This window comes from Zootoca vivipara, chromosome 7 (assembly GCF_965207765.1).
Source record: "Zootoca vivipara chromosome 7, rZooViv2.hap1.1, whole genome shotgun sequence".
NCBI lineage: Eukaryota > Metazoa > Chordata > Lepidosauria > Squamata > Lacertidae > Zootoca > Zootoca vivipara.
Genome location: NC_142590.1, coordinates 92105486 through 92122588, shown reverse-complemented (window position 1 = coordinate 92122588; position 17103 = coordinate 92105486). Strand labels below are relative to the sequence as shown.

The 17103-nt window shown below is 48.3% G+C and overlaps 1 protein-coding gene across 1 annotated transcript; it reads right to left on the bottom strand.

The window, feature by feature from the left end:
• Positions 1–776: 776 nt before the first annotated feature.
• Positions 777–10662, bottom strand: LOC132592492 (epididymal secretory protein 4-like). Its single transcript, XM_088673594.1, has 7 exons — positions 10519–10662; positions 8059–8199; positions 7528–7667; positions 5471–5541; positions 2876–2968; positions 1637–1738; positions 777–1069 (listed from the first exon to the last, which is right to left on the bottom strand). Exons 2-7 carry the CDS (start codon positions 8155–8157, stop codon positions 1044–1046), a joined length of 531 nt encoding a protein of 176 aa, XP_088529720.1. The 5' UTR covers positions 8158–8199; positions 10519–10662; the 3' UTR covers positions 777–1043.
• Between the last annotated feature and the right edge of the window lie 6441 nt (positions 10663–17103).

Sequence of the window (17103 nt, the reverse complement as noted above, 5' to 3'; positions counted from 1 at the left end):
CCCTATTGAGCTTTCTTTGGGGAAACCACAGGTAGAAATACCCCGCCCCCCAAAAAGAGGACATTGCCCGTCCTCTCTTCCAGCCTGCTTGTCAGCTACAAAGATCACAAATAAATATGAACTAGGCCAGCCTTTTCCAGACAATGGCCCATCTAGTCCAGCATCAATGTTCCCACAGTGGCCAACAAGATGCCTGTGGGAAAGCAGCAAGCAGGATTCGAACACAAGAGCCCGGCCCCCTCCTGGGGATCCCAGCAACTGGGATTCAGAAGCATTGCTGTTGTCCCGGTTTCTGATTGGATCCTGCACTGTCCTGCTTGTTCTCATAGGACGACCCCATCGGGAAAATGCTGGCCTATGGACATGGAAGGGGAGTTGGAGATGAAGCTGGCATTTTCTGGGGCAGAGCATCCACAAGGCAGCTTTATTATTATTATTATTATTATTATTATTATTATTATTATTATTCACACCCCACCCATCTGGCTGGATTTCCCCAGCCAATCTGGGCAGCTTCCAACAAAATATTAAAAATACATTAAAAACATCACTCATTAAAAACTTCCCTAAACAGGGCTGCCTTCAGATGTCTTCCAAAAGTCAGATAGTTGTTTATCTCCTTGACATCTGATGGGAGGGTGTTCCACAGGGAGGGCGCCACAACCGAGAAGGCCCTCTGCCTGGTTCATATATGCTCACCACCACCCCCTTCATAGCCATTCTGTTCTCCCCACAATATTGCTTCTGCCCAAGAGAGCAGCTTGCAAGGTCTGAGCTATAGATTTATTTTAAAATCAGTTTGGGGGAAGGGGGGGGGACCTGAAGGAAGGTTTGTTCTTCTTGTTGTCGCAGCATCAACTTTTACAGGTCAGAGACAGGGAGGGGGAGACATCGATCCATCATCATTGTCGTCGTCATCCAGACAGAGTAACTATTACCAGGTGTTTCTGATTATTTGCCAATGATTGTATATTTACACACACACACACACAACACACACAACACACACACTATAAAGAAATGCCATTTCTGGGTATTAGGAATTAATCCTCTTGTGGAGTGCATTGTTCTGTGGAGGAAAGGAGAGAAGAGGGTCAGAGGAAGAAAATGGGGGCGATTCATATTTATTTATTAGGAATATTAGTATCTCGCCATCCTAGTTCAAAACTGAGCCAATCAACATAGTTAACAAGCTGATAAATTTAGAAACAGTAGATCTTTGGGAGGGGGCGCTTATTTTTCATTTTGTTCTTGTTTTTATTCTTTGTGTTTTTATTTTATATTTTTGTCTTGTACTTTTATGCTGTGAAACACCCTGAGTTCTTCAGATGAGTGGCATACAAATTTAATAGCTAACTAACTAAATAATAACCTACAAATCTATTATGCCTGTGAAAGAACAGGAGATAATCTCTCTCTCTCTGTGTGTGTGTGTGTGTGTGTGTGTGTGTGTGTGTGTGTGTATGCATGTGCGCACACACATTTAATCATTGAATTGTAGGGTTGGAAGGGACCCCAAGGGTCATGTAGTCCAACCCCCTGCAATACAGAAATCTTTTGCCCAACGTGGGTCTTGAACCCACAACCCTGAGATTAAGAGCCTCCTGCTCTACCGACTGAGACCCGCTTGCCTTACCGGCTCTTTCAAAGAATCTGATGTTCCCCTCGGGAAATCCTTGAGCCGAGGCGAAATCCTTGAATTTATCTTCGATGGCGCCTCCAACTTCCAGTCTCCTACCTTTAAACACAAGCAAAGGTTGGGTAAGTCTTTCAACCTGGAAAGGCCCAAATCTCTGATCCAGATACTGTATGTAGAACGTCTCTAAAGTATCTTCTTCCTGTCGTCTTCCCCAGATGACCCATCAGTCAGGACCACATTCCTTCATGGAGCCAAAGGTAGTGCTTTGATGGAGGGTTGAAAGGAGTCGAAAGCCTACAAAGGTGCAGACTTGTGTCCCCAGTGCTGGGGCAAAAATAAAATTAAAAATTCTTGGACAAGGAGCTGTGCCTAGAAATGCAGAGCAAAGCTAAGTGTGGAAGAGCCCAAAGTAAGCAAATAGCTTTCTACTGAACCCCAGTGAGGAGGAATTAAAGAACCTTTTAATGAAGGTGAAAGAGGAGAGCGCAAAATGTGGTCTGAAGCTCAACATAAAAAAAACCAAGATCATGGCCACTGGTCCCATCACCTCCTGGCAAATAGAAGGGGAAGAAATGGAGGCAGTGAGAGATTTTACTTTCTTGGGCTCCTTGATCACTGCAGATGGTGACAGCAGTCACGAAATTAAAAGACGCCTGCTTCTTGGGAGAAAAGCAATGACAAACCTAGACAGCATCTTAAAAAGCAGAGACATCACCTTGCCGACAAAGGTCCGTATAGTTAAAGCTATGGTTTTCCCAGTAGTGATGTATGGAAGTGAGAGCTGGACCATAAAGAAGGCTGATCGCCGAAGAATTGATGCTTTTGAATTGTGGTGCTAGAGGAGACTCTTGAGAGTCCCATGGACTGCAAGAAGATCAAACCTAACAATTCTGAAGGAAATCAGCCCTGAATGCTCACTGGAAGGACAGATCGTGAAGCTGAGGCTCCAATACTTTGGCCTGTTGGCTGCCTCATGAGAAGAGAAGACTCCGTGGAAAAGACCCTGATGTTGGGAAAGATGGAGGGCACCAGGAGAAGGGGACGACAGAGGACGAGATGGTTGGACAGTGTTCTCGAAGCTACGGACATGAGTTTGACCAAACTGTGGGAGGCAGTGCAAGACAGGAGTGCCTGGCGTGCTCTGGTTCATGGGGTCACGAAGAGTCAGACACGACTAAACGACTAAACAACAACAACAAACCCCAGATCTGCCCCATCCATCATCATAACACATACCAGACAGATACATCGCCGAATAAGTGTCCATATTCACATGGAAAATGATATATCTATCGTAATCTGCAGCCATGACGCGAACTGTGGATTTATCTGCACAGGAAACACCATAAGACGTTAGCTATAAGACAACACCGCCCCATATCTTTGCTTGAAGGTCTAGGGAGCAGAGGAAGCAACACTCTTAGTCACCTTAAATAGTCACTCTTATCTACAGTACTTCCACCTCATTTGATATAGCTTTTTTGGGGGGGGGGGGGAATTCACAAAGATGAAACTCTGGGCCCAAAGAAGTGTCCTCCGCCTTTGCCACGACTGACCGCCGGTTCTTAAAAGTAACGGCAAATTCTAACACCGAACCCTCAGAAATCCACGAAGGTGCCGACCCTCTCCTGACCCTCTCTCCCAGAACAGCTGGCTTTGGTTCCTCCCATGGGTAGGACTCGAACCCATGGCTCCAAGTTACAAGAAAGGTGATTCCGACTCAACATCAGGAAGAGCTTTGTGACAGTAAGAGCACTTCGACTCCCTGGGGAGGGGGTGAACTCTCCGTTCTTGGTGGCTTTTGAAGCAGAGGTTGGATGGCCATCTATCAGGGATGCTAGAATTGAGATTCCATTTGGATCCCTTCCAGTCGGGATTCAGGCCTCATCGTGGGACTGAAACTGCCTTGGTCGCACTGGACTGGTTGATGATCTCCGGCAGGCTAGGGACAAAGGTGAGAGCTGTTTCCTAGTTCTGCTGGATCTCTCAGCAGCGTTTGACACCATCGACCATAACATCCTTCTGGACCATCTAGAGGGGTTGGGAGCTGGGGGCACTGTCATGCAGTGGTTCCGCTCCTTCCTCCTGGGCCGTGTTCAGAAAGTGGTGGGGGGGGGATGAGTGTTCAGACCCCTGGGCTCTCACTTGTGGGGTGCCTCAGGGTTCTGTCCTCTCCCCCATGCTTTTTAACATCTACATGCAGCCACTGGGAGAGATCATCAGGGGGTTTGGGCTGGGTGTTCGTCAGTATGCGGATGATACCCAGCTCTACCTCTCTTTCAAATCAGAACCAGTGAAGGCGGTGAAGGTCCTGTGTGAGTGCCTGGAGGTGGTTGGAGGATGGATGGCAGCTAACAGATTGAGGTTGAATCCTGACAAGACAGAAGTACTGTTTGTGGGGGACAGGAGGCGGGCAGGTGTGGAGGACTCCCTGGTCCTGAATGGGGTAACTGTACCCCTGAAGGACCAGGTGCGCAGCCTGGGAGTCATTTTGGACTCACAGCTGTCCATGGAGGCGCAGGTCAATTCTGTGTCCAGGGCAGCTGTCTATCAGCTCCATCTGGTACGCAGGCTGAGACCTTACCTGCCCACGGACTGTCTCGCCAGAGTGGTGCATGCTCTAGTTATCTCCCGCTTGGACTACTGCAATGCGCTCTATGTCAGGGGCACCTCCTGCTCGCCAGACTTCTCGGTGGGAGCCAAGGCTGCCTCAGAACCAAGCCACTCTCGGGTGGCGTCTGTGACGGCCTTGTGCGGGGTAAGTGCAAGGCTCGCCCAGGGCCTCAGCCCAGTGGAAAAGTTTGCGGCTCTGTTGGTCACCACTACCTGCAGGCTGGGCCTGCGTGGGAGGCAGGGTGAGTGTGCAGTGGGACATTGTACAGGCGGTCTCTAGTTTTTCCCCGGTGGCGCCCTGCAGAGGGCCTTCTCGGTGGTGGCACCCGCCCTGTGGAACGCCCTCCCATCAGATGTCAAGGAAATAAACAACTATCCAACTTTTAGAAGACATCTGAAGGCAGCCCTGTTTAGGGAAGTTTTTAATGTTTGATGTTTTATCATGTTTTTAATATTCTGTTGGGAGGTGCCCGGAGTGGCCGGGGTAAATTATTATTATTATTATTATTATTATTATTAATAATAATAATAATTTGCTCTGCAGTTCATAGAATCATAGAGTTGGAAGAGACCACAAGGGCCATCCAGTCCAACCCCCTGCCGAGCAGGAAACACCATCAAAGCATTCTTGACATATGCCTGTCAAGCCTCTGCTTAAAGACCTCCAAAGAAGGAGACTCCACCACACTCCTTGGTAGCAAATTCCACTGCCGAACAGCTCTTACTGTCAGGGCAGCAGACTGTGAGTGTGCTCCTGGGCTCGGGTCCAGGGCACTTAGTGAGGACACCGTTTGCATCTGCAGCCCGTGACTCGAAGGGAAGCTGAAGGGAGCTGCCTCCAGGGGGCAGTGCCACCAAGACGAAGGCGAGAGGGGAGGGGTGAGGCTCGGCTGTTGGCTTGCTGGGCAGAAACTTGCTAGCTCAAGGCCAGGTGGGAGACGCAAGCAGTTTCCAGCTTGCGCCTAAGCAGCAGCCATGTAGTGGAAAGTTTTCCTCCTACCCCTGCGATTGCCCAAGCTGGCGTGGTCCATGAAAGGGCTTCCTGCTTCTGGGGCCCACTTAAAGCAAAGGGGGGGGGGTTGAGACATCAAAGCTGCATGGCACTGGGCTCCATCATGGGCATGCGTGACACGACACTGACACACCCCCCCCCAATCTGGAACCCAAGCCGCGCCTCCGCAACCAGATATGAGGATGACTCGTGGCTTTTATACCTACTGGGAACTTTGAATATGCCAGGTCGGTTGGTATGCCTTAAGTTCTTGGTTGTTTTGGTACAGGTGCCATTCCTGGAAAAGAAAGCTCAGTTGAAAGACTACCAGGCAGGAGACGCAGCCTTCTTCGGCCCTCCCTCCCCTACTTGTGTTTTCTAGGGTTTGGGAAATAAGCATCGCAGAAACCCACGGACTGGGGATCCATCTTGTCACATTCCACCCCGATCTCCGAGCGGTGCGATATCCCTGGGATTACTTTCCCCTGCCTTTGTGATTCCTTTGGGAAAGGAGGTGCAGCGGAGACGGGAGTGTCTTTAGGATGCAAGCTGAGCCTACAAAGGAGGGCTTCCTGGCACCAGCACCCTAGAAGGGTCTTGTTTCTCCCACAGGTGCAGCTGTGGGTTCAAACAGATATGAGCCATGGACACCTTGACCAGGTCACCTTGCAGCCAACTCCAATCCAAAACTCAACTCTCCAACTCTGCCTTTTCTTCAGACTCAAGGGAGGCGGCCCTTCCATTTGCCATCCATTTGGCTTTCTGAATGGCTCGTTGCCTTCCTTTCGTTCTTCCCAATGGCTCACCTCCCAGGCGATTTCCTGACTTCGGATTATATTTTAACCTTTGCTTCTGTGTCTAGCACGCAGGTTAACCTTCCAAGCATTGATTCAGTTCTAACTCCTGCTGGACCCAGGGATTTTGGGGGGTCTTGGTGCCTCCCAACTATACCATCTTACGATTCTATGATTCTCTTCCTATTGGCACATAAAACCCTTAACTATTTGGGACCAGTTTACCTATGAGATTGCCTTGCTCTACATGTTCTCTCTCAAACATGTCGATCAGCAGAATTGGCACTGACCCAGGTGTCACAGAGGACCCATTGCACCATTGTACGAACTGGGTCATTCGCTGTGGCAGCGTCAACACTTTGGAACTCCCTGTGCTCTTTGTGGTGCTTGCTAAAAATTTTCCTGGGTAGAAAATCCTACCCAGTACTTTCAATCTGTTTTCATATTGTAGTAGTTGTACATTTTTAAGCAGGGTAGTACAATTTTCTTAATTTTACTGTTTGGTCTATTATAAACCGCTTTCAGGTTTTATTTCTTTACAGTTGTACCTCTACTTACGTATCCCTTTGGATGCATAAACTTCGTTTTGCAAACGCGGCAAACCCGGAAGTGTATACTTCCAGGTTTTGCCACGTGCGTATGCGCAGAAGCGCTCTAGCGCACTGCGCATGTGCACAGAAGCGACACCTCCCGATAATGGACTTTTCAGATTGCGGATGGACTCCCAAAACTAATTAAGTTCATATCCGGAGGCTCCACTGTATTTTTGTTTACAATCAAGCCGGGCAGACATTTTATGAAATAATTTTTAAAAATTCAGAGGCCTTTTAAAGCAGAGGTTGGGTGGTCATCTGTCCTGGATGCTTGAAATTCCTGCATTGCAGGGGGCTGGACTGGATGACCATCAAGGTCCCTTCCAACTCTATGATTCTATAAGGACCCCTGGACGGTTAAGTCCAGTCGAATTTGACTATGGGGTGTGGCGCTCATCTCTGCTTTCAGGCCGAAAGAACCGGCATTTGCCCACAGACAGCTTTCCAGATCATGTGGCCAGCATGACTAAACTGCATCTGGTGCAACGGGACATTGTGACGAGTGCCAGAGTGCACGGAAACGCTGTTTACCTTCCTGCTGTCGTGGTACCTATTTATCTACTTGCACTGCTGTGCTTTTGAACTGCTAGGTTGGCAGGAGCTTGGACAGAGCACTGGGTGCTCACGTGGATTCGAACTGCCGACCGTGGATTCGAACAAGCCCAAGAGGTTCAGTGGTTTAGATCACAGCACCACCTGCGTCCCTCTATAAACTCGTAAGATAAAGAACTGGAACCTGTGACCTTCCCTAGGGACCAGCTTCATCCCAAATCGGACCCTTCTTCCATCCAGCTCAGTATTGCCTATGCAACCTGGCAAGACCGAGCAACACCACCAAACGATTTCAGGAAAAGGGTCCTAGGCCACCATCGACTGGACCAATTTGAGGGTACTAACAGCGTAACATTAGCAGTGAGTTTCAAGTCGCCGCTATCAGAAACCGTCACACGGTGGTCCACCTGCGCCGTCAGATTGTCGCGTTCCGGCATCTCGGGTGTAGAGGAAACCATTGCGATGGGATGCCATAACCCTGCAACCTGAAACAGAAGAGGAACTGCACTGAGCAGCCAAACTCCTCCTACCAGGGGTGAAAGCAGCAATGCTCTTGTATCTGGGAGAGAGGAGAAGGGGAAGCCCAAAGCCACAGGGCTCCTACTCTAGAGCAAAGCTGCTCAGAGGAAGAAGGCTGTCCAGAGTCTCAAGAAAGGCAAAACCAGGGGAATAAGCAAAAGCGTCCCCAATATCCCCAGGAGAATCTGCCACTCTTGGGTTCTGCCTGCTCTGCTGCTGGTATCACCCCCTCCAGCATTTCTCTGATGAAAACAGGGGCATCCTATGTCCACTAAATGAGGCGTTGGAGGGCCAAGCTCTTGGGGGCTTTTTCACCACGCCAATCTGGCTCGAAAGTCCCACCTGAAAATCACTTACCTTTTGGGGCTCAAAGTCTGACTGCACAGGGATGTGCGCAGTGACTGGGAATAAGCAGCCAGGGGACAGTCCCAACAGCAACAGCAACGCAGGCCTCATCCTGGAGGTGGCTTTCTCCTGATTTTAGCATGAACTGGGAACCTGGGAAGAGGAGAATGAAGAAACCAGCATTGCAGGAGCCCAGTTTATAGATTTGCCTCCAAATGTCTTGCAAGCGAATCCACCCAACAACGTATGCAAAGGGGGCGAGCGTGAGAGCAACAGGCTATGTTGTGGGTTGATGGAGGAATAATAGCAACACTTTTGATTCCCTTCCATCCCACCCTTCATTTACAAAGATGGAGGGAGAACCCCAAGGGTCTGTTTGGTGTTTTGTGGAGATCTCTTTGTGCATCAGAGGAAAGGAGTATAACACACTTGTTCTTTCACAGACTGCCACATGCCAGTTCTGGGTAGGAGCTGAGATCACAGGGGCTTAAAGACCTGTGGTCCCCCCCCCCCAACAAAAGGGTGAAGAATAGAAGTGTGATGGGGCACATCCTCTCCAACATTTCTCCAGTGAAAATTGGGGTGTCCTATTTGTTTGCCTTTCTGCAAAATGACACCGGTGTCAATTCTCCTGAAACCACAGCGAGAAACTTCAACTGGTGCAAGCAAAAACTTCTGAAAAATCACAAAGTCTTCCATGATATTCTTGCAAGGAAGCTGGTAAAATGTGGGTTGAATGAGATAACTGTTAGGTGGATTTTTAGCTGGTTGACTGACCGAACCCAAAGAGTATTCATTCATGGTTCCTCATCATCCTGGAAAAATGTGACAAGTGGGGTGCCGCAGGGTTCTGTCCTGGGCCCATTGTTGTTCAATGTCTTTGTAAACGACTTGGATGAAGGAATTGAGGGAATGCTCATCAAATTTGCAGATAGCACCAAACTGGGAGGGGTAGCTAATGCCGCAGAAGACAGAATCAGGATTCAAAATGACCGTAACAGATTGGAGAACTGGACCCAAGCTAACAAAATGAATTTCAATGGGGACAAATGTAAGCTTCTAGACTCAGGCAGGAAGAACCAGATGCACAAATATAAGATGGGGGACACCTGGCTTACTAACAGGACATGTGGAAAGGATCTAGGGGTCTTGATGGACCACAAGCTGAACATGAGTCAACAGTGTGATGCAGCGTCGAAAAAGGCTAATGCTATACTAGGCTGCATCAATAGCAGGGTCCAGATTAAAGGAAGTAATAGTACCACTCTATTCTGCCTTGGTTAGACCACACTTGGAATACCGTGTCCAGTTCTGAGCACCACAATTTAAGAAGGATGTTGACAATAATAATAATAATAATTTATTATTTATACCCAGTCCATCTGGCCGGGTCTCCCCAGCCACTCTGGGCGGCTTCCAACAGAAGAATAAAACACAACAATCTATTAAACATTAAAAGCCTCCCTGAACAGGGCTGCCTTCAGATGTCTTCTAAAAAGTCTGGTAGTTGTTTTCCTTTTTGACATCTCTTGGGAGGGCGTTCCACAGGGCAGGCGCCACCACCGAGAAGGCCCTCTGCCTAGTTCCCTGCAACTTGGCTTCTCGCAACGAGGGAACTGCCAGAAGGCCCTCGGTGCTGGACCTCAGTGTCCGGGCAGAATGATGGAGGTGGAGACGCTCCTTCAGGTATACTGGACCAAGGCCATTTAAGGCTTTAAAGGTCAGCACCAACACTTTGAATTGTGCTCGGAAACGTACTGGGAGCCAATGTAGATCTTTCAAGACCGGTGTTATGTGGTCTCGGCAGCCACTCCCAGTCACCAGTCTAGCTGCCGCATTCTGGATTAGTTGTAGTTTCCGAGTCACCTTCAAAGGTAGCCCCACGTAGAGCGCATTGCAGTAGTCCAAGCGAGAGATAACCAGAGCATGCACCACTCTGGCTAGACAGTCTGCAGGCAGGTAGGGTCTCAGCCTGCGTACCAGATGGAGCTGATAGACAGCTGCCCTGGACACAGAATTGACCTGCGCCTCCATGGACAGCTGTGAGTCCAAAATGACTCCCAGGCTGCACACCTGGTCTTTCAGGGGCACAGTTACCCCATTCAGAACCAGGGAATCCTCCACCCCTGCCCGCCTCCTGTCCCCCACGAACAGTACTTCTGTCTTGTCAGGATTCAACCTCAATCTGTTAGCCGCCATCCATCCTCCAACCGCTTCCAGGCACTCACACAGGACCTTCACTGCCTTCACTGGTTCTGATTTGAAAGACAGGTAGACAAGTTGGAATGTGTGCAGAGGAAGGCAACCAAGATGATCAAGGGTCTGGATACCAAGCTTTACGAGGAGTGCTTGAAGGAGCTGAAGAGGAGGCTGAGAGAAGATAATGACAGCCATCTTCAAATATCTTAAGGGCTGTCACATGGAAGAGGGAACAAGCTTGTTTTCTCCTGCTCTGGAGGGTAGGACTCGAACCTTGGGAAGTTGTGGACTCTCCTTCCTTGGAGGATTTTAAGCAGAGGTTGGGTGGTCATCTGTCAGGGATGCTTTAGGTGAGATTCCTGCATTGCGGTGGTTGGACTAGATGACCCGCGGGTCCCTTCCAACTCTACGATTCTACGAACTCTGTAAATGGCAGGGGGGAAAACTACACTTATTTATTACCTCACACAAAAAGCCAAGAATAAGCCCCAAATACCTGCACCTCCCCTCCTCAGAAGGAGGGTGGGGAATTATCAACACAGAATTATACTACATCACCAACCAAGTGTGTCACATGATCCCATACATTCTAGAAGACAAGATGAAACAATGGGTTCACGTGGAGAGAGACACAGTCGAAAACACCACTACCGCAGCATACCCACTTATCCAAAACGAACTAAAGAAAATCCCCACAACACTAAAAAGGTTCACACAGTCCATACTTAAAGCATGGAAGGAAAATGTAGTCAAACTGTCCCCATCCCCACTAAGGCCCCTGGCTCATCACCCACTATTCCATCATGCAGCACAAAACTTCCACATAAAGACTTGCCAAGCCAAAGGCCGACACCGCTTAGCAGGCGTCTAAAAAAATTACAAACCCTTATCGACACAAGAAATACAAGACAAACTAAGCGACACCCGAATACGCTGGCTAACACACCACCAACTACATGCCTTCTTAAACAATCCAGTAGTAAATTCAGCAGCCACTTTGACCACCTTCGAAAACCTTCTCCTGACAGCAAAGGGAAATGGCAAGGGGATGTAATCCCAGGGCCGGCTCTAAGGCAAGGCTGGGTGGCGCAATGCACCAGGGCGCCGGGCCGCCAGGGGGGGGGTGCCGCGCTGCTGTGCCCGTGGCAGCCGCGCTGCGAAACGGGGTGGGAGCGCCGGAGGGATCTTCGCACCACGGCGCTAAGGTGCCAGATACGCTTAAGACGGCCCTGTGTAATCCACAATATACAAAATACTGCTCCAGAATCCCACAACCCCCCTTGACACAATCAAAAAACAATGGGAGCACAGCACAGGCTATGAAATAAACCCCATGCAATGGACTAGAACAGGGGCTCCCAACAAAATTTTCTCAAGGACCCCTCATCGAGCCGCTATTGTGACAAGGACCCCCATTAATTCCTAATTCTAAAATTAAAAAGTGAGAGCCAAATTAAGAGTCTTTTTATATTTCCTATTTATACGTTTTTTACAGTTACAACAGAGTACTCCATCAGTATACAGTTAGTTTTAATTTTCAGTTCTTAATGAGATGAGTTAAATCTGTCCTTTGAGTCCATTATTTCTGAAATATTAGGTTCCAAACTTGAAACTTTCACTCTGCAATCCGACCGCATGTCGAGCCGATTCCTATATTTGTTTTTCATGAAACACATGGAAGAAAATGCTTGCTCACACCGATATGTGGTTGCAAATGGAAGGATCTTTTTCATTGCCTTATCTCCAAGTTTCTTGTAGTCCTTGCGGCATACAGCAGAACTACTGCCTCTATCTAATTCTAGTTTTGTGCTAGACTCTGCTCATGCAGGAAGCGGCCAAAACAAAAAATCTGTTATCATACGAAATATATTTAATATATTTTTTATTCTAATAGGATCTTGAGGACCCCTCTGGCATAGCTCGCGGACCCCTGGGGGTCCCCGGACCACCTGTTGGGAACTACTGGACTAGAATGTGGTCTAAACTTCCCTGTAAATCCATCTCAGCTAAAAAAAGGGGAACTCACTCTGAAACTCAGCTACAGATGGTACCTTACATCATGGAAAATGGCTCTGATACGCCCAGGAACCTCACCAAAATGCTGGAGAGGATGCACCTCTACAGGCCCATACCTCCACAAGTGGTGGGAATGCTCCCAAATCCAGCTCTTCTGGACAGCAGTCCTTCAAGTAATATGCAAAATGCAGTAACTAAACAGGTATTGGAAGCCACACAAAAGCCCTGCACATACACTAAGTAAAAGAAGGTCAATTTTACCAGCCCACACCCTCTCTTCTCCCCCAACCTTATACAGCCATACCTTGGATCTCGAATGGCTTGGCTCCCGAACAAATCGGCTCCCAAATGATCGAAACCCGGAAGTGAGTGTCCCGGTTTTCAAATGATTTTCAGAAGCCGGATGTTCGGCGCAGCTTCTGATTCCTGCAGCCAATCAGAAGCCGCACTTTTGGTTTTCAAACGTTTTGGAAGTCAAATGGACTTCCGGAATGGATTCTGTTCAACTGCAAAGGTACGGTATGACTGTACTGTACGCAAAGCTAGCCTCACATCAAATGTAATTGATCTGTAGAAAAGACTCCACAACCCAAAGAGACAATGTGCGTACTTTTGTAACCTAAGAATTTTTTAAAAAACAAAAACAAACCCTGAGAGGTTCAACAGCCTTCTTTATTTAGATGATTTATAAACTGCTTGATCAAGACAGCTCTCCAAGTGGGATCTGGGAGCAGCCCTAAATTGCAATCCTGCCCCTTCAGTTATTCCCACTCGGGACAATTTTCTTATATTATATTATATATATATATATATATATATATATATATATATATATATATATATATATAACAAATTTAGCAAAACAAGTTATCAATCAATATAATCAATTACATTTCCCCCCTTTTTTATTCCTTCCCCTCCCTCCCTCTCCCACCCCCTCGAGGCTTCCCTCTCTGATTTGTTAATACATATTATTTTCTGCATGTTATAAATTTGCACATATCATTACTTTATCTGTCATGTGTTCTACCAATAAAATTGTGAATGTTTATTCAAAACCTGCCAAGGAGTCCAAGTCCTTTTTGTTGTCTTTTTAAGTAATTTGTAAAAAGTTCCCATTCTTCTTTAAAGTCACGGTTGTCTTTCTCACATATTCTGTATGTTAACTTTGCCATCTCTGCATAACTCATCAATTTTTCTTGCCATTGTTCTTTCATCGGGATTTCCTCATCAGGACCATCCTTCCTATTGGGCTGACTGGCGCAGTGCGCCAGTGTGCCCGCCCAGCAGGGGGAGCATCAAAGAGGCACATGGAGTCGCCTCCGCCTCGCCCGCTTCGCTCCTTTCCATGCAAATGAGGTGCCACAGAGCATTGTGGGGCAGTGCTGTCTGTGCTCGCTGTGAATTGAAGGAGTGTGGGCGGAAGGTAACCCAAGTCCAGCTCCAGGTTTCCCCCAACGGAGGCTGCCGCTGCTGCCTGCCCGCTGCACCTGGCCCTGCCCAGCAGAGCGCGAGGGGTGCCGGAGGGATCGGCGTGCCACGGCGCCTGGTACGCTTAAGATGGCTCTGTTCCTCATTTTTCCAATTTTGTGCCAATAAGACTCTTGCTGCTGTTGTAGCATACATAAATAAGTTCCTTGTTTTTCTTGGCAGGTCTTAGAATCATAGAATCCTAAAATCCCTATCAAAAATGCTCCCACTCAGGACAATTTTCAAGACACAGGAACCACTCAGCCGCAGAGCCCCCATCTCATAAAGGCTCAACCTCGGCTTATGTCCTCTTATCAGACTGCAAGCTCCTTGGGGCAGGGACCTTTCTCCCTCTGTTAAGGTGCCATGAAGAGTGATCTATATTAAAAAAAACGTAGAAGGTCCATGTTTGTTAGGCCGCGACGTTCTCCGAAACCGCTTGCCCGATCGCGTTCAAATTTGGCCACAGCGTCACATGGGGATATCTGAGTGTTTCCATGTGCTTAGATTGCCCACATGTCACACCGGTGCCACGAAAACCAGGTAAAACCCACTGGTTTGGAACTCTGAAATCAGAGGGCCGGGGAAGTTGGGAAATAGAAGGCAGAAGAGGTTGCAACACAGCGCCCTCTAGTGGCAGCTACACTGGTACTACAGCTTGAAAACCTTGGTCCTCTATCGGAGGCTACACTGCTACTGCAGCTTCTAGGCCAAATGGAGGCTCACCTTTACAGACTAGGCCGAATGGATGTGGGGGCTCGCCTGGGTGTGGGTTGGGGGCAGGAGGGGATGGGATAGGTCATGGATTGCGACAGTTTGGGGGGAATCACAGGGATGAGCCACAGCAACGCGTGGCCTGGCCAGCTAGTCACATTATTAGAACAATTTAAAAAATGAGAGCAGGAGGATGCCCAGCCAGAGTTCCTTAATAAATACAAATGTTTCGTGGGAGCTTCAACAATAAATGCATGCTGTTTTCAAAAAGACTGAGGGGAAACTGGTCCCCCCCACTTCCCCCCCCCCCCCGTGCATTTAAAGTAAGTTTTGCACAATAAAAGAACGCATCTGAGTAGGGTTGCCAAATTTTGAATATCAAAAAAGAGGACACATTTGCCGACTTCTACTTTTATCAATAGATCGCTGTGACAACTCTCATGTTGCATGCCTGTGAAAAAGAGGGCGTATCCATTCCTGGGAAAAGATGACACATGGCATCTGAGTCATTAAAATGGACAAGGAGAAAGTACAGCAGATTTCTCTGAATGGATGGGATACTGGCAGTCTCCACCTAGTGGCAGATTAAGAGGCTGCAGGCAGAGTTGTGCATGATGGAGAAGACGCTGGAAGACAGTTGTCTTCCACTGATGTTGCCGACACAAAACATCCCATAGAATCTTCACTGTATATTGCAAACACATACCTGGGTCTCCGCATTCAGAAGGTGCACAATGTGTCTGCCAAAGTGTTTTGAGTGTGTGTGTGTGTGTGTGTGCATGGGGGAGGGCAGGAGAGATAGAGGTATTTTTTTAAATGCCCCTTTTGATATATTTAAAAGTACAAACGTGAAAAAGGAAAGAAACAAAGAATAAGATATTTAAAGCATAAAGTGTCACAATCTGGAAGGATGAAAATACAGACAGAGGGGTCGGATCCAGCTAAGCTGGTGTGGCAGCAGAAGCCAGTGCAATGAGCACCACGAGCATAATAGGACTCTCCCCCCTACTCTCCAAATTGGCTCTGGGGCATCTGGGGAACCCCCAAATCAGCACACGGTTGTGGGGCAGGGAAGAGAAGGGAGACTGTTCCAACAGGAAAGCTGAAATTGCTTGTGGCGATGGAACAATTGGAAGAGAATGGCCCTGATTTCCTTCCTGGGTTTCGGATTCCACCCATGGGCTGACTTTGGGCCCAGAGTAGGGGGGGGGGGCTGCCGGGAGGTGATGGGCCCTCACATCGCTCGGCTGCGTGGCATCCCCCATCGGTGGGGAAGGCGGGCAGATGGCGAGACTCGTGGTGGCACACCAGCCTCAGCAGGCACCAGATAGGGGGCACAATACTTTCCTTGCCCTGGGCACTTGGCAATCCACGCTACGCCACTGTTTGGGCCAGTCTGCTTCTCTCACCATGAACTAGCTCAGGGGGTCATGAAGATAAGATGCAACTGTGGGGAAGCAGGCACTCCTTGGAGGAAAGATGATAGAGGAATGAAAGAAACAGCAATATTGGTGTGTGTGTATGTGTGTGGATTTTCACCAGGGGCAACCCTAGAGCTATGCAGTGTGAGGCAACCACTGCAGGCAGCAGGTGTGGGGTGGTGGGTGGGCAGGCAGTTGTGAAGCATAGAGGAGGAAAGCTGTGGGTCTCACGGCCACCTACCCAAGACCCCCAAAGCTGACCCTCAAGTGCAGAGGAAGCAGTTGTGCATGAAGATCTAACTTCCAGCTGGGTCACCTTTGAGAAGCAGAATTACGGGGAGTGGCGGACATGGAGCAATGGATTCAAACTACAGTACCAGATAGAAGATTCCACCTAAACATTAGGCAGAACTTCCTGACAGTAAGAGCTGTTTGGCAGTGGAATTTGCTACCAAGGAGTGTGGTGGAGTCTCCTTCTTTGGAGGTCTTTAAGCAGAGGCTTGACAGGCATATGTCAAGAATGCTTTGATGGTGTTTCCTGCTTGGCAGGGGGTTGGACTGGATGGCCCTTGTGGTCTCTTCCAACTCTATGATTCTATGACCTCAGTGTATAGGAAGCTGTGACATGGATCATAATTGCAAGCAGGCCAAATTGGGGGGGGGGGCATGAGACCCTTAAGATCAGGATTGTAGGTTTGAGCCCCACATTGGGCCAAAGATCAGGCGGTTGGATGAGAGGACTCCAAGGGTCCCTTCCAACTCTACGATTCTCGGCTTAAAGTGTCTTTGGAAGAAGCTGCCTTGACCCCTCCAGGGTGTTTGGCTGATTGTACTATTGTACTCCCCACCTTACTGTATGCTTGTGAAACATGGACCACTTATAAACACCATCTCCAACTCCTCGAAAGATTCCATCAACGGTGCCTCCGAAAATTTTTACATGTCACTTGAGAAGACACGCGAACTAATACCAGTGTACTGGAAGAAGCAAAGATCACCAGTGTGGAAGCAATGATTCTTCAACATCAACTTCGTTGGACTGGTCATGTTTTTCAGATGCCTGATTACCGCCTTCCAAAGCATCTACTCTATTCCAAACTTAAAAATGGAAAGCGTAATGCTGGTGGTCAGCAAGAGAGGTTAAAAGACTCTCTCAAGGCAAATCTTAAAAAATGTAGTATAAACACCGACAACTGGGAAACACTGGCCTGCGAGCACTCCAGTTGGAGAACAGCCT